The sequence below is a fragment of the Adiantum capillus-veneris genome, chromosome 19, assembly GCF_014529385.1.
Source record: "Adiantum capillus-veneris isolate H3 chromosome 19, ASM1452938v2, whole genome shotgun sequence".
Taxonomy (NCBI): domain Eukaryota; kingdom Viridiplantae; phylum Streptophyta; class Polypodiopsida; order Polypodiales; family Pteridaceae; genus Adiantum; species Adiantum capillus-veneris.
Window position 1 is genome coordinate 102,721,942 of NC_140949.1, and position 23,972 is coordinate 102,745,913.

The window sequence follows — 23,972 nt, forward strand, 5'->3', positions numbered from 1 at the left end:
TCCGCGACATCTCTTATGGCGTTTGGTATTTTAATTTTTATTATTGTCTTATTGATGCAAAAAATTGGAGACCCTTCTTTACATTTAGTTCCACTTTAATCTATGAGTGGTGGCTATTACTTATTGCACCACCCTCTATGGGGTGAGTTCTCACTAATTATTTATAAGGGAGCCATAATGGTTTATTGACAAAATTAACAATAACACTATGTAAATGAAAATGACCGAGAGAATTATTTATTGCCGGTGCTTTCTCCTCAACTCCCAAAGTTCCAATTTAGATAACAGAAACTCACTATTTGTAAAAATAAAAAGATAACATAATAATTAACCATTACATGCCAGCTATCCCAATTGTAGTTAACTACATATAAGGCGAGGCTGCCCAAACTTGTAACATCGATGGTTGAGGGTGGTGTGTAAAGCATGTGAGCGTTCAGGAGGGTGAATGGGGGGTTGATGGAGCTTATAGCCCCCTCTCCATCTGAAAGCTTTGAGAGCCAACAAGGACTTAGAACCCAATCTCTAGATGAGATTTTTAGGGAATCTTGCACACTTGGTTATGATCAATTGGATCTCCCATGGTCTGAGACTATAGTGGATTGTGAGGTCAAGATCCGAGATCCAATGACCTCTTTCATCATCCCATATCTCTCCCTACAACTTTATACCTTTACAATGTAGTTTGAGTGCTAGTCGAGCATACCCCTTTTTGACCTCATTAGTGACTATAGAAGGCCACCAAATGGAGTCAACTTTCGGGATTGTGATGCTGTCGTGAGAGTCCCAGTTGATGCTGAGATTAACCTTGTGTATGTTCCAGCGTTCCAAGGCCACCAAATGGAGTCAACTCTTGGGATTGTGATGCTATCGTAAGAGTCTCAATTGATGCTGAGATTGACCTTGTGTATGTTCTAGCTTTCCATAGAGAGCACATTAAGTCAAATCCTCTGGGAGAAATAGGGTGGTTGCTAATGAAAATGGTGACGATGGGAAGCCCCTTCCATGTGTGAGCAGATGCCAAGTAGAACTTGTCCACTTTTCTCAATAGGGTGTAGCCAATTCTTCCTTAGGGTTGAGGATAGCAGATATCACTGTTTCAACTGCCAACTTGTTAGCAAGGCTGTTTAGTGCGCGATTGTTTGTCCTCCTTTCTCTTTGGAAACGGATAAAATACTTTTCCCCTCCTCTAAAGCCTAAAGCGTTGCTTTTCAGAACTCGTCGCAGGGATCGAGAAAAATCTCTCTCCATTTCCATTGGGCGGCCGGCCATTTGCAAGCTGAAGTGTAGATCCTCCTGAACAATTTTGGTTGTGTAGGGATTCTGAGGAGCACAGTAATCGAGCGCGAGAGTTGAGTTTCGCCATTGCTGTCTGCGCCTCCCAGGTCAGCCCCCTTTCAAGATTTTCTGCTAAAGCTAATTCGATCACCGGTGGGTATGCTTTCAAGAGCTTTCCCCGCACATGATCTTAACTTCGATCAGGCCTGAGCACCTTTTGCCTTTCTTCTCTTCTTTGTCATTTTTATGTTGCTCAGAAGTGAGAAGTGTTGAAGACGATGGCAGCTCCGTCATCCTTTCAGTTTCTTAGCTCTGTTCGTTCATTCCTGCATTTACGTTGCTAGAAAAAAATTCCCTAATCCGGTATGCGGCAAGCTTGAAGCTTTCTCGTTATTAGGTCTGTGTGGTCTTCAGAGGAAGACCTACTACTGTCTCCTGTGTGACTTTGCAAGATTGCGCCTCATTTGTGCCATGTACATGACAAGTTTTACTTAAGGTGCAACGTGCATTGTGCAGCATCAATGTGTTAGTACTCTTGAATTGCTTCAGTCTTTATTGTTAATGTGGTTTGCCTTGCGCATTTTGCTATGTGATCTGAGCATTGATTTTCTTTACAATCTGACGCAGTGACTGACATACTTTATCTCATCTAGATCAAAACATGGGTAAAGGTCCTGGGCTGTTCAGTGATATCGGCAAGAAGGCAAAAGGTGGGTTTTTATGCTGAAGAAAGTGACACTTAGCGTCTCATTTTTTCCAGTTGCACATAGGCTTCAACTGTACCTATGCACTGCTGTTTCAAGGGATAGCCTGGGGGTGGTTTTTTTTTGGGGGGGGGGGGGGCTAATTTTGTCTGTCTTCATACTTATTCTATGATCATTCTCCAAGCGTGGAGCAAGATTCTATTTCATGGACACTTTCTTGATATGCTTTGGAAGCTGAAAGACTTCTGTGAATCAATTTGCATGTCTTGGGAACTCTCAATAGAAAATTTCACTATTTGTCGAGAAAATGCATAGGTATGTGTTATGCAATCCACGGATTAGCAAGCGTAGCGGAGGTTTTCTTGCATTCATTTAGGTACATATGTGTTTCTTTTTTATGAAAGAAGTTGTTTCTCTTAGGATAGAACATGAGCTTTTGCTTGAAATTGTCATTTCTGATGTGCATCAATTTTTGTTATCTTAATGTCAATCCAACCAAATTTTGAAGAAGTTTCCATACTTATCATGATCACCCTGAAATGTATTCTGGCGTGTTCGAACTTTGGACAGGAGAAATGTTTCGAGCTTTGAAACGTTTCGCTAATTGATTGAAACACATGCGGTTTCGCTAACAAGCTACCACACTTGCTAACAACAAGTTATCGTAGTTGGAGATTTAGTACCCCTTAAATTTGTATATGCACACTTTGATCGCATGTTTCATTGTGCTCTATCATTAGACTAAAATATTTTGTGGTCAAACACAACGCTTTGAGGGTGAAACGTCTCGCGGTGACGCTGAAGTTATATATTATTATTACTTATGAAAGCTGCTTTGCAAGTGCACCTTAATATGGCTTGGGAGGAGTGGTATTAGAGCATATCGCAAGAGCAAAGGCTAATTGCAGGGCTTTGTAGGAGTGCCTTTAAATCTTGCATGTTTGTGCATGACTCTCGCACATGTGATAGAACAAGTATAGGATTGTTGGAGACTTTAGCATAACCTAGTTCTCTAACTCGGCCAACTTGAGTTTTAGTAGATCAAGACATCTGTGCAAAGATCAACGCGGTTTGGATGTGATTGCTAAGTAAGTTACAATGATCATGATTCTTATCGAAGATCTCAACGGGGATAGTGATGTGAATGTTCAGCGACTGTCGTCTTCATGCAAGTGCTCGATGTATGTGATTTATCTAATACGTTGGTAAGTGTTTACTGAACTAGTTTTTGTCTTATGTCTGTATTGTAGGCGTAATTATTTCTTTCAAAAGGGGGTTATGCTACAAAGTGATTATGCGGCATGGCCTTAAGATAGAGCCGGATAGAAAGGGGTCAAAACCCTAGGAAAAGATATAGAAGTTTTACCAACTTGTAGATTATGGCCGAGTGGCCAGAAGGGAGTTAGGCTTGAAAATGTAACCTATTCCAACTTACGGAGAGATCCACTTTTTGAGACACATAGTCTCTACGGAGGGTTGTCAAAATGGATCCGACCAAGGTTGAGACCATTCGAGTTTGGCCACATTTGAAGAATGTTCACGAAATTTGAAGCTTCTTGGTTTTGTGCTCTTACTATCGTTGTTCATTCGAAAATTTGAAGAGATTGCTATTTCTCTACATGTTTTTAACGCAGAAAGGGGCTCCTTTCACACGGGGATCATTTGAGATTGCAGCCTTCAAGACTCTCAAAGAAAAGTTGACAATTGGTCTAGTGTTGGTTTTGCTAGACTTGCAAAATCCATTTGAGGTATATTGTGATGCTTGTGGTTGCAGTCTAGGAGCGATTCTAATGCAGGAGGGTGATGTTATAGTTTATGAGAGTAGAATGTTTTCAAGGCGAGATCGGGTTGCAGAGATTTATGAGAAAGAGCTTTTGGCAGTCATCCATGCTCTTACTCAATGGCGACACTTTTTACTTGGAGCTGATTTTACAAGGTTCACCGATCACCAGAGTTTGCGATACTTCTTGTCTTAGAAACAACTTTTGGACAAGCGGATGTGGTGGGCAAACATTTTGTCTCAATTACATTTTCAATCTGTGCATGTGCAAGGATAGAAGTATGTGGTGGCAGATATCATGAACTTGGGCACCCAGAGGTATTGGCCTTAAAACTTGGCGCCCCTTTCAGTATTTCTTTATTTTATTAAATCGTGAGCAAAGTACAACTCCCGTAGGTGACGTGGGATCTCAGACTTTGCGTCCAGACGCTTTGAGAAGTGAGGCCCTTAGGCCCTTTTTATTCTTACAAAGGGATGCTAAAAGCAGAGCTTCCAAAAGCAGTGAAACTTAAAAACAATTGTCCCAAAAGCAACTGGCTCAAAATTTGCCAATAAAAACAGCCAGTTCAAAAAGCCGAATTTCGTACAGCAGGCCAGCAGCCTGTCAACTCCATTTGCGGATGTTTGTATCGTCTACCATGTTAGTTGCCATGTCACATGTGCGTACTGTCTGTCCACGTTAGCAACCATGTTAGCCATTTTGCTCGTTGGCCATGCCACGTCATCACTTTGTGACATACCCCCCTCGTGGAAGAATTGTAATCGTCCTCGATTACGCTTGCAAAACAGACAGAGGCCATAAACCGTTTCAGTAGACATTGATTTTAAGTATCGACACTAGACACGACACATCTAGCACTTGTAGATAGACGACAGTCACATGACTGCACATTACATCACAGGACAAATTGATCACATAAAAATTCATTCCAAATCTCAGACCACGTCTGTCAGCAACGTATTTAGTAAATGCATCTAGATCCATCTCGGGCCTTATTGATGTCGGATTAACTAATCCCATATTGCGGTCACGTCTAGAGATTTTTGACTCGAGCAGTGCCGTGTGCGAGAAAGGGATCCCAAGTCGAAGTGCTTCTCTAATAAAGTCATTCAATAGAATACTATCAGTCCATCAGTATTCTTGAAACCCATAGGAAAATCAGTTACCTTATTCCATCGAGGTAATTTGTGACAAAGACGTGGAGTAACTTTCCTCTTGTGCAGTCTCGATTGCACCACAGATTCAACCCGCTGATCTTTGGGAACTCTTGGAATAGCCATTGCTAGACCAAAAGTGCCGAGATAAAGTTCCAAATTTGAGGAGGTCCTTCTCCTCCATTTGTAACAAACTTGGACACCCCAAGTCTAGATTCTGGCGCGACACAATAGAGATTGACTTTAAATACTTCATAAATAAAGATTCGCCACGGCTTGGCGTAGTTCCTTGCCAAGAGAGATCGGCCCCAAAGACTGGCGTCCCTTGTGGTATTTCTTTTTATATTAATCTTTGAGCGAAGTACAACTCCCGTGGGTGCTCGCTCTCAGACTTGGCGTCCAGATTCTCTGAGAAGTGAGACTCCCTTGGGCTTATTTATTCTTAAGGGATGCTAAAAGCAGAGCCCCAAAGGCAGCAAACTCAAATGCAACTTGATTCAAAAGCTGCCAATAAAAGCTAGCAGCGCCAAAAGTGGAATTTTCGTACGGATCTGCCACGTCAGCAATCAGCGCGTTTTATGGCCGTTCATACAGGAGTCGGTGCAAATCATGACTGTCCGTACAGCAGCCATGTTAGCAGTTTTCTTACGCTTCATTTTAAAGCCTAGTGTCCCTTTGGCTCCTCAACAATTGTGTATAAGTTGGAACAACTTGATAGTTGGTCATGCCATGTCATTAGTTTGTGACACCATGCATTTCGCATTCAATGCAAGATGGTTCTTGTCGAAGATCCACTGTTCACTTTCAGTAAACATTCCTGGGACAGGAAGTTTCTTGATTGCCTGTTTTATTGGTGACTCAATGGCTTTCTGCCAATGAGTATGCACTTCATCCATTGGGTGCTGGGTCAAAAATTTGGCATTTTGTGGATCCTTGGCATATGGAAGCATCTGCTTTGTGCTTTGGCAACCTGTTGTTGACGTTGCATCTCCATGAGTTCATACTGTTAAGGCCAAGGTGGCCCGTACTCGTTCTCTGTTAATCTGCTTGAATCTTTTGTATTGCCTCTCTCGCTTTGGAGATGGCAGATGGAGTCATTTGATTCTTTCGAAATCCATTTGTGCCGCGAGAAGAGGGATCGGATTTTCTGGTAGAAGAGAAATTGGCCGTGCTCTGATACCCCTGTCTCCGTTGCGACACGAGAGAGAGATTCACAAAAAAATACTTCATAACTTAAATTACAGTTTAATTCGAGACATCACGACACGACGTAGTTCTGTGTCAAGAGGTATTGGCTCCCAAACCCGACGTTCCTTTCGATATTTCTTTATTCTATTAAAATCTTAAGTGAAGTACAACTCGTGTAGGTAACCTCTAGGTAACCTTCGGTCTCAGACTCTACGTCCAGAGGCTCTGAGAAGTGAGGCCCTTGGGCCCTTGTCACAAAGTGATAACGTGGCGGACAACAGAAACCCTAAAATTCTTGCGAACCCTAATTTTTGCCAAAACCCTAAATTCCGGAAATCGCGGAGGCGGATAATTTATTTATTTATTTATTTATTTTTTTTTGGGAAAATGATGAGCGACGCGAATTTTGCTTTTGCTTTTTTTTATAAAAAAAGAGAAAAGACTCTCTAAGAGAGAGAGAGAACTGATGCTTTTGATTTTAAAAGCTTTTGGGGCTCTGCTTTTGGGCATCCCTTGTAACCTTTAAATTAGTGGTGAGGGCCTCACTTCTCAGGGCATCTGGACGCAGAGTCTGAGAGTGAAACCCTAACCGCTCTCTTGTACTTTGATGATTGATTAATATAAAAAGAAATACCGAAAGGGGCGCCAGTCTTTGGGGCCAATATCTCTAGGCACGGAACTCCGCCGGGCCAGTGCAAATCTATTGTGATCTGTGAATTGTTTTGAAGTGGTTATTTGGTGCTGTCGCGGTTGATTCTTGACTTGGAGTGTCCAAGTCTGTTACAGTGGTATCAGAGCACGGCCGATTTCTCTTCTACGGGAAATCCGATCCCCGAATTTTTTTCCGCGGCACCTATGGCTTCAGGCAATGATCAGTCGACTCCCTCTGCATCTGGAGATGCGGGCTGGGATCACAACGAAGATTCAGATAGAGAGTATGGCCCGCCTCGGCCTACTCAGGCAGAGCAAAGAGAGATGGAGCGTCGTCAATTGATTGGCGATGCAACAAAGATGATGCTCAATTTTGCCAAGGACTCGAAGATGGCAAAATATATGAACCAGACCTCTTTGAAAGAGGTACAGATGGAGTGGCAGAGAACCACAACACCACTCCCGAAACCCGCTCTCAAAAAACCTTGCCTCCTGCATTTGATGCGAAGTGGATGGAGGAGGAGGACCTAGCAGATACTCCTCGGATTGTGAAACTTTACCTCGATGTTTTGGGTTAGCAAGCGACGCGAATTTTGCTTTTGCTTTTTTTTATAAAAAAAGAGAAAAGACTCTCTAAGAGAGAGAGAGAACTGATGCTTTTGATTTTAAAAGCTTTTGGGGCTCTGCTTTTGGGCATCCCTTGTAACCTTTAAATTAGTGGTGAGGGCCTCACTTCTCAGGGCATCTGGACGCAGAGTCTGAGAGTGAAACCCTAACCGCTCTCTTGTACTTTGATGATTGATTAATATAAAAAGAAATACCGAAAGGGGCGCCAGTCTTTGGGGCCAATATCTCTAGGCACGGAACTCCGCCGGGCCAGTGCAAATCTATTGTGATCTGTGAATTGTTTTGAAGTGGTTATTTGGTGCTGTCGCGGTTGATTCTTGACTTGGAGTGTCCAAGCCTGTTATAGCCCTTTTCTTACTTACAAAGGGATGCTAAAAGCAGAGTCCTCAAAAGCAGTGAAACTCAAACACAACTGCCTCAAAAGCAACTGGCTCAAAATTTGCCATTAAAAACAGCCAGTGCAAAAAGCGGAATTACGTACAGGAGGCCACGTCAGTAGCCTGCCAACGCGTTTTACAGGCTTTCTATCAGCGCCATTTGCGAACTTTCGTACTGTCTGCTACGTCGGCTGCCCGTACTGCGTGTCCACGTTAGCAACTATGTCAGCCTATCTGCGCGATGATCATGCCACGTCATCACTTTGTGACGGCAAATGAACTGTCTCGCAAGCCATTGGTTTTGGCTATTTCAACAGTTCATCACCACAGCTTCGAGGATATGGTAGACCAGTATGCAATAGATCCAAATTATGCAAACATAGTTGATCGATTACAGACCGGGGAAGTGGTTGTAGGCTATTCTCTCAAAGAAGGCTATTTGATGCGGAAAAACTTGTGTGTTACACAAGCGTTGCGGAATAAGGTTTTGACAATGTCACTGTCCACCTTTTTCGGGCCATCGCGGCATAAGGTGTGGAATGGTTTTTCTATTGGTGAGGCTCAATAAGGATGTGGACGAGTTTGTTCGCAGTTTGTTTAGTATGCATGAAGGTCAAGTTTGACAGGCAGAAGGCCCCTTCCTTGTGCAACCTTTACCTATACCAAGCCGACCTTGGGAAAATATAGCAATGGATTTCCTTTTTAATCTTCCCAAGACTTATAGTGGGCATGATGACATTTGCAAAGTTGAAATGAACACGAGGAGTGGATCTCTCCCGGCTACACACCGTCTACAAACACGCGTCGGACAAACTTCTTGACCATAGCCACCATCCGGTAGCTCCCTCGTGCTGAGGCCATCGCGAGGACGTAGGCTTGTACCTGTAAGACCGAGCGTCCCATACCACCCGATCTCACCTCCTCGAGGTGACCTCGTGCACTCCTAGCCTCGGGCTAACCACTGGCACTCTGCCAGTGGGGATCGATAATTGCAAATGAGGCCTTGGCCTCCCTTTTATAATAATGGTCGGCCACAATGGCCGTGTTCACACTATGTCCGCCCGGACATTGGACGTCCATCTCGACGGCATCTGGGGCTAGATCCCCTCTCCTGTGAGCGGGACATAACATACTTCCCCCTTTAAGAACCATTGATGTCCTCATCAATGAAGTGGGGATACTGAGCTTTCAAAGCTCTAACTGGTTCCCAAGTAGCAAACCTTTGAGATTGACCCTTCCATTTAATTAAGTACTCGTCATAAGCCTTTTGGCTTGAATGATGGGTACGATGATCTAAAACTGCCTCTGGTTCTTGAGGAATATACTCAGTTTGCATATCTTGCCATACATTTTCCTGGATATGCACAACAACGTCGGCTTCGCCCTATTTTACTTTAAGGCTGTTGACATGAAACACTGTATGTACACTAACATCCAAAGGAAGAGCCAGCTTATAGGCAACTTGGCCACTTTTCTTTGTGACAAAAAATGGACCACAATATCTAGCTGAAAGCTTATAACGCTTTTCCGTTCGCATGGTCTTGGAATCCTTGGGTATCTTCAGATAGATCCATTATCCCACCTCTAGAGTCCTGGGAGATCTCTTTTGATTAGCATAAGTAGTGACTCGATCACGAGTCGTTCTTATACTATCCTTAGCCAATTCAAGTATTTCTTGCATGTCATACAAGACATCACGAGCCTAGCGTTCTTTGACTTTTTCTAAGCCAATAGGAATTGGGAATTTAGGCTCCATACATCAGCATGAATGGGCTAAATCCAATAGCAGAATTCTTGCTACTATTATAGGTAAACTCTAATTGTGGAAGATACCTTTCCCAATCAGACTGCCTGTGAGAGACATAGGCTCTCAACATGTCCTCTAACGTTTGATTCATCGTGTGAGTTTGTCTGTCGGACTCAGGATGGTCAGAAGACGACATACTCAACTTCGTGTGAAGATGAGCAAACACATCTCCCAAAATTGGCCAATGAACTTAGTATCTCGATCACTGACGATATCCTATGGTAGACCATACAGCTTATAAAGCTGATTGACAAATAAAACCGCCAACTCATGGCTTTTTATTGTCGACTTCATTGGTATAAATTTCGCCATTTTTGTAAGTCTTATCGACCACAACCCAAATGGCATCATTGCCTCGACTAGTATTTGGCAAACCAACGATGAAGTCCATGGAAATACTTTGCCACTTGGCATCTGGGATTTCCAATGGACGTAGTAGGCCAACTTTCCTAAGGCACTCTGCCTTACTGACGTGACATTGAGCGCACCTCTTCACATAGCTCTCTATGTAAGAGCGTATTCTTGGCCAATAGAAATATCGCTTGACCAAAGCTAAAGTTCTCTGGATGCCTGGGTACCCAGTGTTAGGAACATCGTGGCATTCAAACAACATCCTTTGTCGAACCTCATCGATTTCCGGCACGCAGACTTTTCCATTTTTGAACAATAGTCCACCATGAATGGAATATTGTCGCTGTCTCGTCTCTCCAGCACGACTCACTTGGGTCTCCGGACCACCCAAGCCTGTACACGAGTCATGCCCCGCTTTTCGACCTGGTTCCATATCTTGCCAAAATGGTTATCGGAACGACATAGCCCTCGGAGAGAGAGAGAAATTCGTTGAGATTCAGTCATAGACAAGGAACGGTGGAACCTTCGCAACACTTTCAACAATCTCAAATGGCGTCTTCCCCGTTTCCACCAAAGGTAAGTACTTTTCCCTTTGAGTCTTCTGATCCGAGATACGAGACTTCAATAAATCTAAAACCACCGAATTGGCAATCTCAAATTGCCCGTCAGTCTGCAAGTGGAACGATGACAAGGACTGCAACTGCGTGCCAATGTTCTCCCAAATTGCCTTTCAAAACAAACTCATAAATATGGGGTCTATGTCGCAAACAATCGTCTCAGACATGCCATGTTATCGGAAAATTATCGTGACCATTCTGTGTTCTCGACAGATCAAAAATGAATTCCATTGCAATACTTTCCCAGGGGTAGGTGGGTATGGGTAAAGGCTGTAACAATCCCTGTGCCTTATGCCTGTCAAACTTGACCTTTTGGCATACTAAGCAACTGCGCACAAACTCTTCACATCCTTTTTGAGTCTCGGCCAAAAGAAGTATCTCTCTACCCCCTTCATGGTGGTAGCAATGCCACGGTGACCCGTAAAAGGTGGACAATGGCATTCAGTCATAACCTTTTCCCTCAACGGCTCTTTAACGCACAACATAGTCTTTCTCATTAAGTAGCCTTCCCGAAGGGAGTATCCAGCTACTGTCTCCCCATCCCGTATCCGTGTGAAAATATCTGCAAAATCTGTATGTGTGGCATACTGATCAAGCATATCCTCGAAGCTCCTATGATGTATCGCGGAAATAGCCAGAACCAACGGCTTCCGAGACAAGGCATCTGCCACCACATTCTTATGTCCCTGCACATGGACAATCTAGAAGTGAAACTGTGACAAGATGTTCGCCCACTGCATCTGCTTTTCCGAAAGCTGCTTCTGTGACAAGAAGTAGCGCAAACTCTGATGGTCTGTAAATACAGTAAAATCCGCTCCGAGTAGGTAATGCCGCCACTGAGTAAGAGCATGGATAACCACCAAAAGCTCTTTCTCATAAATCTGTGCTGTCATCTCCGGCCTAGAGAACAATCGGCTCTCGTAAGCAATGACATGGCCTTCTTGCATCAAGACTGCACCCAAACTACGACCACAAGCATCACAATATACTTCAAACGACTTCTGCAAGTCCGGCAAAGTCAAAACTGGTCCCGTAGTCAATTTCTCTTTCAAAGTTTGAAAGGCAGTCACCTCTGTGGGTCTCCACGAGAAAGGGACTCCAAGGGGAGCAAACTTTGCAAACTTTCGAATGAACCGTTTGTAACACGAGCACCGTCTCAAGAAGCTTCCAACTTCATGGACAATCTTCAAATCGGGCTAATCATTGATATTGTCTATCTTGGCCGGATCCATTTGCACTCCCGGCGCGATTCAGATCTGATGATATCCACGTTTCAAGTCAATCCTGCTAAAGCACGAGGATCCCTGTAACCTGTCGAGTATATCATCGATCCTAGGAATTTGAAATCTGTTCTTGATGGTGATTTTGTTGAGAGCTCTACAATCGATGCACATCCTCCAAGATCCGTCTTTCTTCAAAACCAACAACACTGGAGAGCAATACATTGAAGTACTAGGCTAGACAAGACCCTTTTCCAAGAGGTCTTGCACTTGGTTCATAATCTTTTCATTCTGTACTCGGCTCACACGGTAAGGTGGCCGGTTCGGTGGCGTGCTTCCAGGTATCAGATCAATGGTATGATCTTCAGGCCCTCTCAAAAGCAATCGGCATGAGTGTGGAGAAAAATCTTGGCGTTCTTTAGATCAGGTCAAAACATATTCAACCTTTATCCATCGTTCAGTTCTCTCCCAAAAGAACGAGTAAGAAACTGCAGTTCATCAAGTACAATCTCTGAGCCCTTCATTTATCAAAGTCGCTTTCTCGGCCCGGTAGTCAACCACGGTGTAGTTCTTGTGGTACCAAGGGATTCCGAGTAGAACGTCACTCGCGTGCCCTAAACACCCCTGTCATTGCAAGCGAAGTTTGCCAATGCTCGGTGTAATGGCAACACCCCGTCCGGGTGCCAGTCGAACTACCTCCGCCTGTGGCGTCAGTCTGTTGGGTGTAATTCCAAATCGAGCCGCCAATTCCAAGTGAAAAGAAGTTGGCCTTGGCTCCTTCAAAAGAGCTTCTTGATCCTTCACTTTGCCCCAAAAAGGGGCAAAGTTTGTACTTTCATTCATTTGATTCGGTGCATGTCCCATGTGGTACCAGTTCTGTTTTTCTATTTGCCTTTTCTGCCATGTTCCTCAGCTACTCTCGAACTCTCAGGCCTGTCGTCATCTTTATCATTCTGTTCTTTCTGTGCCTTTTTAGGGCACTTCGCGGAGATATGTCCATGTTCACCTCATCCAAAGTACTTCCCCTCTTTGATGAAGCGAGCTCTCTTCTGCTCGGCTCGTTGTGTCATGGCCTCATTTGTGGGGTAGGTCAGACTGCCAGAGTGAATGGCAAAGCCCCGCTTCGCATGACTCATCAACTCCTGAATAGAAGCTGACTTCTGCTCCAAGCAATGATCTCGGATCTCTGTTGGTAGACCCAAGGTGAACCGCTCAATCTGTTCTCTGTACGAGATCTTCTTGAATGAAGAGGCGGGTAGAAAAGAGCTCCAGAATCTTTTACAATAAGCATTGATTGTATCTTTCTTGGTCATCCGAAGATGGTTCCAAGCAGCTCATATATCTCGTTCATACTCTTGCATCAACCAAGAAGAAATAAAAAGCTTCTTAAATTTCAGCCATTTAACTGGCGCAGTCTTGTTTAAAAGAAGCGTGGACCACCAAGTACGAGCATTCCCCTAAAAGTAAGAGGCAGCTCTCTGAATCTTGGAGTTTTCTGAGTAGCTTCCTCCCGTGAAAGCGATGTCAAACTATTGTATAAAAGACAAAGCCTTCGAAGCATTTGAGTATCCTAAAAATGTATCAAACTTGATCGACTGGTTGGCTTTGTAAAAATTCTTCTTGTTCGCATAAAAGTTTCCGTCATTGGAGTCTGAGCTGTATGGAGACGAGTCCTCAGTAGAACTGTCAGTCTCTGGGCGAGATTTAGCCTTCTTTGCCTTTTTCTTGCCCTTTTCGAAGCTTTGTTTCTTGCTTCGCTTTTTACCTTTTTGGTCTTCTTCGCTCGAATCTGAAGAGCTAAAAGAATTGTCAGAAGAAGAAGAAGAAGAAGAAGAAGAAGAAGAAGAAGAACTGGGTACTCCTTCAAATCGAACACGCTTCTTCTGTTTCTTTGCCTTGTCAAATGTCGATTGACGACCCAAATGTCCCGGAAAGTCAGTGCTTGTCTTCTGCTTTTTGCCGTGCTTTTTGGCTTTCTTTTGCGCGTCAAAAAGCTGAGCAATCCGTGCATCAACCACCTCTCGTAATTCCTTCTCTGAATACTGTTTGTGATCAGAAGGTTTCTTGAGAGCGGGTTTCAGGGGTGGTGTAGTGGTTTTCTGCCATTGCGCATACATTTCGTGAAAAGAAGTCTCGCTCATATATTTTGCCAATTTCGGATCCTTCACAAAATTGAGCATCATCTTTGTTGCATCGCCGATCAATTGACGACGCTTCATCTCTCTTTGCTCCGCTTGTGTAGGCCGAGGCGGGCCATACTCTCTACCCGAATCTTCGAATGATCCCTGCCTGCATCTCCATATGCAGAGGGAGTCGACTGATCCTTGCGTGAAGCCATAGGTGCCGCGGAAAAAAAATTGGGGATCGGATTTCTCGTAGAAGAGAAATCGGCCGTGCTTTGATATCACTGTAACAGACTTGGACACTCAAGTCAAGAATCAAGCGCGACAGCACCAAATAACCACTTCAAAACAATTCACAGATCACAATAGATTTGCATTGGCCCGGCGGAGTTCCGTGCCTAGAGATATTGGCCCCAAAGACTGGTGCCCCTTTCGGTATTTCTTTATGTATTAAATCAATTGTCAAAGTACAAAGAGCGGTTAGGGTTTCACTCTTAGACTCTGCGTCCAGATGCTCTGAGAAGTGAGCCCTAATCCGTGAATATAAAGATTACAAGGGATGCCCAAAAGCAGAGCCCCAAAAGCTTAACATCAAAAGCAGTTTCTCTCTCTCTCTCAATGAGAACAAAGCAAATTCTCTCTCTCTCTCTCTCTCTCTCTCTCTCTCTCTCTCTCTCTCTCTCTCTCTCTCTCTCTCTCTCTCAATTTTCCCTTGCGTAGCAAAAAGCCAACAAAAATTGCATCGCTCATTGCTTTTTTTCAGGCTCCGCAATTTTCGGGATCTTCCGTACACGGCTGCCACGTGGCACTGGCGCCAGCTTTTAGGGTTTTTCAGCCACCTAGGGTTTCAGCCAGCAGTTAGGGTTAGGGTTTCAAGGTTTCTGAAAATTAGGGTTTTTGCTACCGATAGCCACGTCATCACTTTGTGACATACGAGTTTAACATACCACTCGTAGTTGCCTTTTGTGGGGGACAACGAGCAAGGGCTTTTGAGAAGTACCGCTTAGTTTCATCTACGTGGATAGGCTCCTTGGTAAACAAGAAGCCTAAGAACTGGATGACAAGAACCCAGAACTGGATGAATAAGGATATCCCAACGGTTGACTTTAGCTCCGTTAGCTACCACGCATTGGACAAGTGGGACGAGAGGCATTCGTGCCTGGCGTTGGAGCCCTATAAGGAGGCCGGCTTTGAACAAACACGTGGATACCTGTTGCAGCTCAATAGGAGCACTATAGTGAATAGGAAGGAGGAGAGAATGCTGGCTCTCGCGAGAGTAGGTGGGCTCAAACTGTCGGATAGCTACATGCGCGGACACAACATTTGCACGCTGTGCTCCCAGTTAGAGGGTCTTTCGCTTTCGCATTTGCTGATGAACTATTCGGCGGTTGATGAATCTAGGGGGAGATGGCTGGACCGATTCAACTCCACCTTCAACGTAATCGGCCCTTTGTTGGACCCTGAAGAAAGGACCATTATCCTCCTTGATGGGGAGGCTCGCGGGAAGCGGATGCCCTTTTGGGTACGTCGTGATCCGCACTCGAGGGACGGAACCGCAGGGCACGTGCCTGTGGCGAAGTTCCTCAGTGAAGTTGTACCCCGATGAAGTTATCTCCCCATCTGCATAGGCGGATGGGGAGATAATGCTCCCCTGCCTATGCTGTTATTTTGAATCTGATCCCTTCCGCGGGAAATGACAAAATTCTCCCCAAGCGAAGCCAGATGAGCTACAAGAGCGTCCAAGTACCATTCCCTCCCCGGGGGGGTCAACTTCACCTAAAAGGGGTTGAGAGGTGCAAAAGGGAGACACCACCAACCTCAGCGGATGCCACCTGTGAGCCGACGCCTTCCAAGCGGGTATGGCATTTCCTAGGGGAAAACCATCGCGTTTCAAAGGCAGTTTAGTTAGGTGAGCGATAAGTTACCTGAAGGAGGCAACTCCAAAGGGATGACCGAAGCAAGTCTTGCAGTACCTGGGTCTCTGAACAGAGGTACTTGGTCGTTGTCACGCCCAAATCAAGTTGGCGAAATGGGTCTCTCATGGCCCTAAGAGTGTAAATAATTCTGGCCTCTCATAGTCCAGAGGAAACTAGTGACAAAAGCGTTTGCCTTCGGTTTCTGGGTGCATAGTCTTGGTTGTTCTTCTTGTATACTTTTTTGGTGTATGAGGGGAGCGGCCGGGCTCGATTCCGAAAACAAAACAAAACAAAACTTGTTCAACCCCTTGTAATCCACGTAGAAGCGCATAGTGTTATCCTTCTTTTTAGAAAGTAACACTGGCGTTCCCCACGGGGATTTACTTGGCGGAACAAAACCCCTGTCGAGATAATCTTTCAGCTGCCGCTGAATCTCGTCCTCCTCGGTGTTACTAAACCGATAGGGTTGCTTTGAGAAGGACTGACTACCAGCCACCAACTCAATGCCATGATCTACTCCTCTCCAAGGCGGTAAGCAAGGAGGTAGATCATCAGGAAAAACATCATTGAAATCAGTCATGATTTCTCGGATTGGATTCGTCGGAATCCCCAAGTTCAACAGAAGAACACATTTTTACGAAATTCAGTGACGGAAGTACCAAGCTCTAATGAATCAAACCAAGCAGATGGTACACATTGATAAACGTCACATCAGAAGACTTTTTATCTTTATACATTTCCAAGGTAGTAACAATTGGTATTTCCAAACCATTATTTACAGAAATCTGATTACAAAGCGACACAGATACATGAGGCATGTCATGCTTAACAAAAACAAGAGAGTGATGTACATAATCTATATACAATGAGTCTTGTTTATCATAAAACCATGAATTCCTAAAATGACATCTGCTCTATCCAGGCGCATGATGTGGAAATCCACGTTCTCTTTGTAATCGGCTAGCTCGAGCGACAAATCTGGAACCATCCGATTCCATACATCCGTATCCTTTCTACGAGCCATCGTCACACGATACTCATGGTCACTTCCCGCATCCGTAGGCTGAGTTTTTGCACCAATTTTGCATCCACAAAATTGTGTGAGCTTCCATAATCAAGGAGTACGGTCGTGTCGTGACCATTGATCTTCTCGAGGAAACAGAGAAGATCGTGCTTATCAAACACTTTGGTGCTAAACTTACAATTTGCGCGTGAACTGTGCGCTAAATGATGGATTTCAACTTGAATGACATCAGAGTTACCTGAGATCTCGTGAATCTGAAGCGAAGGACGACCTTGCGGTTTCTTTGTCTTCTTCTTGGGGCAATCCTTGATTTGGTGACCTGTCTGGCCACATCCGAAGCAAGCCCCCTTTGTTCACTGCATCAGCATCTGATGTCACAAGTTGGTGAGGTGTCACGGCCTTGGACAATGGGGCAACAGTGGACATCCGGAAAACAGGCCCGGAAAACCCGCTAAATTGTTGACGTGGCAGTGTACGAACCTCCGCGATTTGTGATGTGAATTGCGGCAGCCTGCTGACGTGGCCGAGCTTACGGAATCCCGCTTTTTGCGTGAGAAAAAGCAGGTGAAATCCTACGCAAGCATTTGGAATAGCTTGGGATAAGTTTCTTTATTTTTAAGTTGTTTTTAAAAGATTGGCAGCTATTGGGGCTCTGCCTTTGGGCATCCCTTGTAATCAATAAATAGGCGGGTTGGGCTCTCACAACTGAGAGCATCTGGACGTAGAGTCTAAGAGTGAGAACCCTCCCACTCCCTTGTACTTTGAACTCAGATTAATACAAAAAGAAATACCCGAAAGGGGTGAGTCTTTGGGACCAATATCTCTAGGCATGGAACGCCGCCGAGCCGTGTCGAATCAACTGTGAACTGTGAACTGTTTTGAAGTGAATCTCTGCTATGTCGTAGTAGAATCTTGACTTGGAGTATCCAAGTTTGTTATAGTGGTATCAGAGTGGGGCCAATTTCTCTTTCACTGGGAAATCCGATATTTTTCTCGCGACACTTACGGATTCCAACAGAAATCAATTGACTTTTTCTGCATCTGCGGCGGCAGGAGATCGCGGAGAAGATTCTCATGAGCAATCAGAGGAAGAGTACAATTGGTTGACAACGCAACAAAGATGATGATTAACATTGCGAAGGATCCAAAACTTGCAAAATTTTTGATTGAGCAATCCTTCGAAGAAGTGCACACCCAGTGGTAGAAGGCCACAGAGCCACCCATCAAACCAGCACTCAAGAAACCTCCTTCTCCGAGGAGTTTTACAGAGGAAGAATTAGAAGAGGTGGTTCAGACCAAGATCAGCCGGCTTTTGGACGCGAACAATAAAGCCAAAAAGCACGACAGAAAGCAGAAGAAAGGAACGGACTTCCCGGGTTATTTGGGTCGTCAATCTACTTTTGCATCGACAATAAAGCAGAAGAAGCGTGTACAATTTGAAGGACTACCTAGTTCTTCTTCTTCTTCTAACAGTTCTTCTAGCTCTTCTGACTCGAGCGAAGAAGACAGAAAAGGGAAAAAGCGATGCAAAAAGCAAAGCTTCGGAAAGGGTAAGAAAAAGGCAAAGAAGCCTAAATTTCGCCCGATGGTCGCAGTCCGAACTATGTGAGGATGAGTCCTCTACAGGACTATCAAAAACTACATGTTTTACACAAAGAAGAAGCATTTTTATAAAGCCAACCAATATGACTTCCTCGAAGATAAAAGCAAGAAAGTAAGAGAATTCAAAGAAGATGGACAATCAATCAAGTTTGACTCTTTTTTAGGATTTCGAGATGCTCCGAGGGCTTTGGCCTTCATACAACAGTTTAACATTGTAACCGGCCTGTACAATCCAAAAAGGGCGGTAGACTTTACTTCAAACCTTGATTTAGCTTTCACCCATTATTAGTCGTCTATTATACCTGCGCTATAGTGACACAAGAGAGGGGAATGGGATACAGATGCTAGAATGCACCTGTATGAGAAGACCGACACCAGATTGGCCCCTAACTTAGGCGCCCCTTTCGGTATTTCTTTATTCTTTAAAAGAGGGAATAAATGCTGTGGATCCCTACAAGCTGCCCCGCACAAACTTGGCTGAATTTCAACTGTTCCGGCCTGATTTCGGCAGCATAACTGTACTAGGACCCTTCACAGTCAGTATTCCCACGCATTGACTGACTTTCCCGACACATACGGGCACTTTGCAAAACCTGGTGAGAATCTGCAGCACGCTGAATTCTCTGTTTTCAGCCCTGAAAATGCGCCATATCACCTGTACAGCGGTCCCCTTGCGTCCTCGAACCTCTTGGGGGTATAAGGGTCCGTTTAGGGCCAAAACCCTAAACCTGCAAAAATACACAGCAGGCTGTAATTTACTGTTTCGGGCTCCGTTTCGCGTGCCGGTCGCATCCGTAGCAAGTCCTCGAGCTCCCGTACCTGTAGGGCTACTTGCCCTTTGAATCGGACGAGATTTTTGGCGTGAAACCTCTCCGAATTCACCTGTACCTGCGGGGGGATTAGCCGCTAGCTAATCCAGTACCTGTGCAAGAGGCTCTTGCCTCGGCAATCGCGCATGAACCCACACAACTGTACATTGGTCAAATGAAGAGCCCACTAGAGGGGCATAACATACTGCCAAAGGGGGGAGAGAGGGCAATGCGTAGCGTGCAGGGCATCACTCCTGGCACCGCACTGTGCATAAGAGGGAAAGCAAGCACTCCATAGCTCTTAACCTGTGACAAATCTGAAAATGAGGCTCTCCCCCTCCTAAATTCAGCGCCACTTCTTGTTGCATGAGGCAAGTGCACCAGAAGGTGCCACTTGGCACATTTATAAGCATTTTCCCGTTTCGGGGTTGCCGTCTAAAAATATCCCAACCGGTTGCCCAGCCGACTTCACGGCAGAGTAAGAAAATGTTCCCCTTGTCATTCTGGAGGTAATGACGTCAACACATTTTCAGGTCCCAAAATAGCAGTTCCCTAAATTTTAGGAGATGCTGCCATTGTATCTTTCTAGGTCATCCGACCCTCTTTGTACACTGCGGCCACATCCAGAACTGAAATGTAGCCTCTGTAGCAAAGGATTCCACTTTGGCTAGTCAATGACCCCACTTGGCTAACCATAGTCCTTGTCCAACCTTAGTGCTCTCTTGCCCTCAGGCCTGGACTCCCTCTGAACAGTTCCACACTAGCTATGCAATGCAGGGCAATTAGATTTCTCGAGGGGTGTTTCCAAAAAGTGAAAGTAAATAGATAATAAGAAAGAAATCAACAAAAAGGATAGATAGTAGTCACACGTTGGTGACATACCCCCCTCTTGAAATCTCAAACTTCCTCGTTTGCATCTATGTCGTACATGCTTTCTGTCAACACTGATGTATTCAACACCTGTCGACACATATACGACACATACATGCTCATTGTCAACCCTGGTGTATTCAACACCTCGTCGACTCATGTATTGCCTGCGTGTGAACCCTGTCCCAATGACATAGTGGTAGCTTCGCACTGTGCCATTGCTTTGAGTCACTAACTTTCCAATGACAAAATGGTAGCTGCACATTTTGCCACTGTCTTATAGTACACGTTTGATCCCGTAACACTTTCGAGCATACCCAAACCGACAGTTTAAGAATGCAGTTACACATGTACTCTTCAATAGAAGTAATTACTGTATCCTTGACAAACTGACAAGAAATACTCACTTCTATAGCACTAACGAAACTTTTGGACATTCCATAAGAGCAATTGCCAAACTGACAATTTGTACAGCTCTAACATTCATGTAACAGGTATTTGATTTGAGCTCACTTTAAATACCATGTACATCATTTGTTTCAGAAGCCATTGTCACACTGACAATCCATGTAGCTTTGAAACTGAAGGGGTCGAGGTAGGTTGCAAATCGAAGGCTTCCAAGTAAAGTGATAACACAGTTGGTGACTCTGCAAGTTCACCTTCTTCCATCCACTTAGCATCCATTGGTGGATAGTTTCTGAACTTTACCAAGTAACGTCTAGCAACCTTGCCTTTGACTTTCCTTTCTTTGTGTGCCAAAATCTGTTCAGGGACCAAGATCTCGTCAAGTTCCTCGACTTCCGGTTGATCTTCAGTTGGCATATCTTTTGGCACATCACCCACATAGGGTCTCAGAAGACTCACATGAAACGCATTGTGAATCTTCCAACTGTCAGGCAATTTCAGCCTATATGCAACATCACTGATTATGTCGCACACTTGAAAAGGCCCATAGTAACGCATGCTGAGCTTTGGAAACAGTCTTTCCTTGCCCTTCATCTTCTTTAACCTTGCCTTTTCAAAGCGTAAAAGCACCCAATCACCAAGTGAATATACCACTTCACGACGGTGACGATCAACTGCTTTCTTTTGCTTTGCTTGAGTCCTTTCTAAGGCCACTTTGACCTTCTTGTACATTTCATCCATGTCTTGAACATACTTATCTGCTTCAAATATCTTGTCCTTTGTATGCAGTATGGGAGGAACTTTCTTGCCACCTTCAACTATCTCAAAGGGTGCCTTGCCAGTTGATGAATGCACTGTATTATTGTATGCATACTCCACCAATGGCAAATACTGCTCCCACTTTCCTTTATGCTCTGACACATAGCACTTCAACAGATCGAGGACAATAGAATTTGCCTCTTCTGATTGCCCATCTTTTTGAGGATGAAATGACGAAGAGAATTTGAGCGTGGTGCCCATATTCTCAAACAAGCCTCTCCAGAACAAACTTGTCATGCGTGGATCACGGTCGCTAACAATCGATTGTGGCGTGCGATGATACTTGAAAATATTGCTCATAAACAAGCGTGCCATCTGATCTGGCTTTATCTTCTTCCTGACAGGAATAAAATGAGCCTGTTTGCTGAATCTGCAAATGATGGTCCAAATACCATTGTTTCCTGTCTGCGTTCTCGGAAGATCAAAGATAAAATCCATAGCAATACTTTCCCATGGTTTATCTGGAATAGGTAGTGGTTGCAATAATCCTGGTGCCTTTTGCCTGTCAAACTTGACCTCTTGGCATATTAGGCATTCTCGCACAAAGGCATCCACATCTCTTCTCAATGTAGGCCAGTAGAAGAATGTCTCAACCGCTTTAACTGTAGCATCAATACCACGATGCCCTGCATACGGTGGGACATGACTCTCTTGCATAATTTTGCGTCGCAATGGCTTTGTGACACACAATCTGCCATGCATCATCATGAACCCGTCTTTAAGAAGATAGTGTTCATGACGTTGTCCATCCATTAGTTGCTCGAAGACCCTTACAAAATCTTCATCATTTTCATACTGTTCTCTCATATCATCAAGTTCATGATGATAAGGAATTGACACAGCTGGAAATTTGTGGCTTCCTTGACAAGGCATCAGCCACAACGTTCTTCTTGCCTTCCACATGCACAATCTGAAAATGGAACATGGACAAGATATTTGCCCATCGCATATGCTTCTCAGATAACTTTGTCTGTGTCAAGAAGTATCGCAAGGTTTGATGGTCCGTTTGGACAACAAAGTCTGCACCTAGCAGGTAGTGTTTCCAACTTAAGAGTGCATGAATCACAGCCAGTAACTCTTTCTCATAGACCTGCATGGTCATCTCTGGCCCTTGCAAAATTCTGCTCTCATAGGCTACTACCCTGCCATCCTGCATTAGCACTGCACCACTGCTACTACCGCAGGCATCACAGTGGACCACAAATGACTTCCTAAGATCTGGCAACACAATGACTGGATCTGAAGTCATCTTTTCCTTTAAGAGATTAAAAGCTGAAATCTCTTTCTGTGTCCATCTAAAGGTGACTGCTTTCTTTTGAAGAGCATGTAAAGGTGAAGCAATCTCAGCGAAATTTCGGATAAACCTTCTATAATAGGAGTATAGTCCAAAGAAGCTCCGGACATCATGCACCGTCTTCAAATCTGGCCATGACTTGATCGCTTCAACTTTGGCAGGATCCATTCTGACACCATCCTTTGAGACAATGTGTCCCAGAAAGTGGATCTCTTCCAGAAAAAATTCACTTTTCTTTGCATTGATGAGCAACCTATGATTGCGTAGCTCTTCGAATACAATGGCCAAGTGATGCCTATGCTCCTCTTCATTCTTTGAGTAGACTATCATGTCATCAAAGAATGTACCAACAAACTTCTGGTGTGGACGGAAAATTGTGTCCATCATCCTATTGAACGTAGCAGGAGCATTTGTGAGACCAAAGGGCATCACTAAAAATTCGTAAAGGCCAAACGTTGTTCTAAAAGCAGTCTTGTGCACATCCTCTGATCTAATGCGGATCTGATGGTACCCACTCTTTAGATCTATCCTGCTAAACATAGCTGCTCCTTCTAATTTGTCCATAATATCATCAATTCTAGGTATAGGGAACCTATTCTTGATGGTATTCTTGTTCAGTGCACGGTAGTCGATGCACATACGCCATGAGCCATCCTTTTTCTGCACCAACAACAGTGGAGAACAGAATGGAGATGAACTGGGCTGAATCAGCCCCTTTTCTAATAACTCCTGAACTTGGCCCATTATCTCTTTCTGCTGAGCCCCACTAACCCTGTATGGAGGCTTATTTGGTGGCTACTGCCTGGCACCAAATCTATCGCATGGTCCTCGGGTCTCTCAGGCGGTAATTGAGATGGTAATGAATCGGAGAAACAGTCACTATACTGTTGTAAAAACATTGACCTTTCTTTATCTAGCACAGATAAATTTGATTCATCACAATCTGACACTTCATGTGCAAAAACCAAGTACGCAGAAAGATGCTTTTTCATTACAGAAGTAATAGCAGAAGCTGATACAGTGGGAATAGACTCCCCTTTAAGCTTTACATCCAGAATATGAGTCTTTCCCCTGCACTGTACAGTGATCTTTTTGTTGTAGGCATCCATGATTCCTTGTACACGAAACAACCAAGGAATACCTAACAACACATCACATCCGTCCAGTGGCATGATGTAAAATTCTTCAGCATCTACATAGGACTGGATATGTAGACGCAACTTTCCAATGATGGGTGTCACAGTCTCTGTATGGCCAGGACATGCCAAACCTGCCTCTGCTGTATACCCCATCTCTTCAGGTCTGATTCCCAACTTTGAAGCCAATTCTGGGGAAATGAAGTTGGCTTTGGCACC

The 23,972-nt window shown here is 44.3% G+C and overlaps 1 protein-coding gene across 4 annotated transcripts in view; it reads left to right on the forward strand.

The window, feature by feature from the left end:
• The first annotated feature begins 1,234 nt into the window (after window positions 1-1,234).
• The window catches only part of LOC147434569 (mitochondrial outer membrane protein porin of 36 kDa-like), a 73,666-nt gene continuing 50,928 nt past the window's right edge, over window positions 1,235-23,972 (forward strand). Inside the window, exons 1-3 of one of the 4 annotated variants that reach the window (XM_086491034.1) lie at window positions 1,241-1,385; window positions 1,536-1,641; window positions 1,932-1,988. In XM_086491034.1, coding sequence (XP_086347160.1) covers window positions 1,940-1,988 — 49 coding nt within the window. In that variant the 5' untranslated portion in view covers window positions 1,241-1,385; window positions 1,536-1,641; window positions 1,932-1,939. Of the gene's footprint in view, window positions 1,386-1,409; window positions 1,432-1,535; window positions 1,642-1,905; window positions 1,989-23,972 lie in introns of those variants that run through there. The other 3 variants (XM_086491035.1, XM_086491032.1, XM_086491036.1) reach the window with 3 other exon arrangements.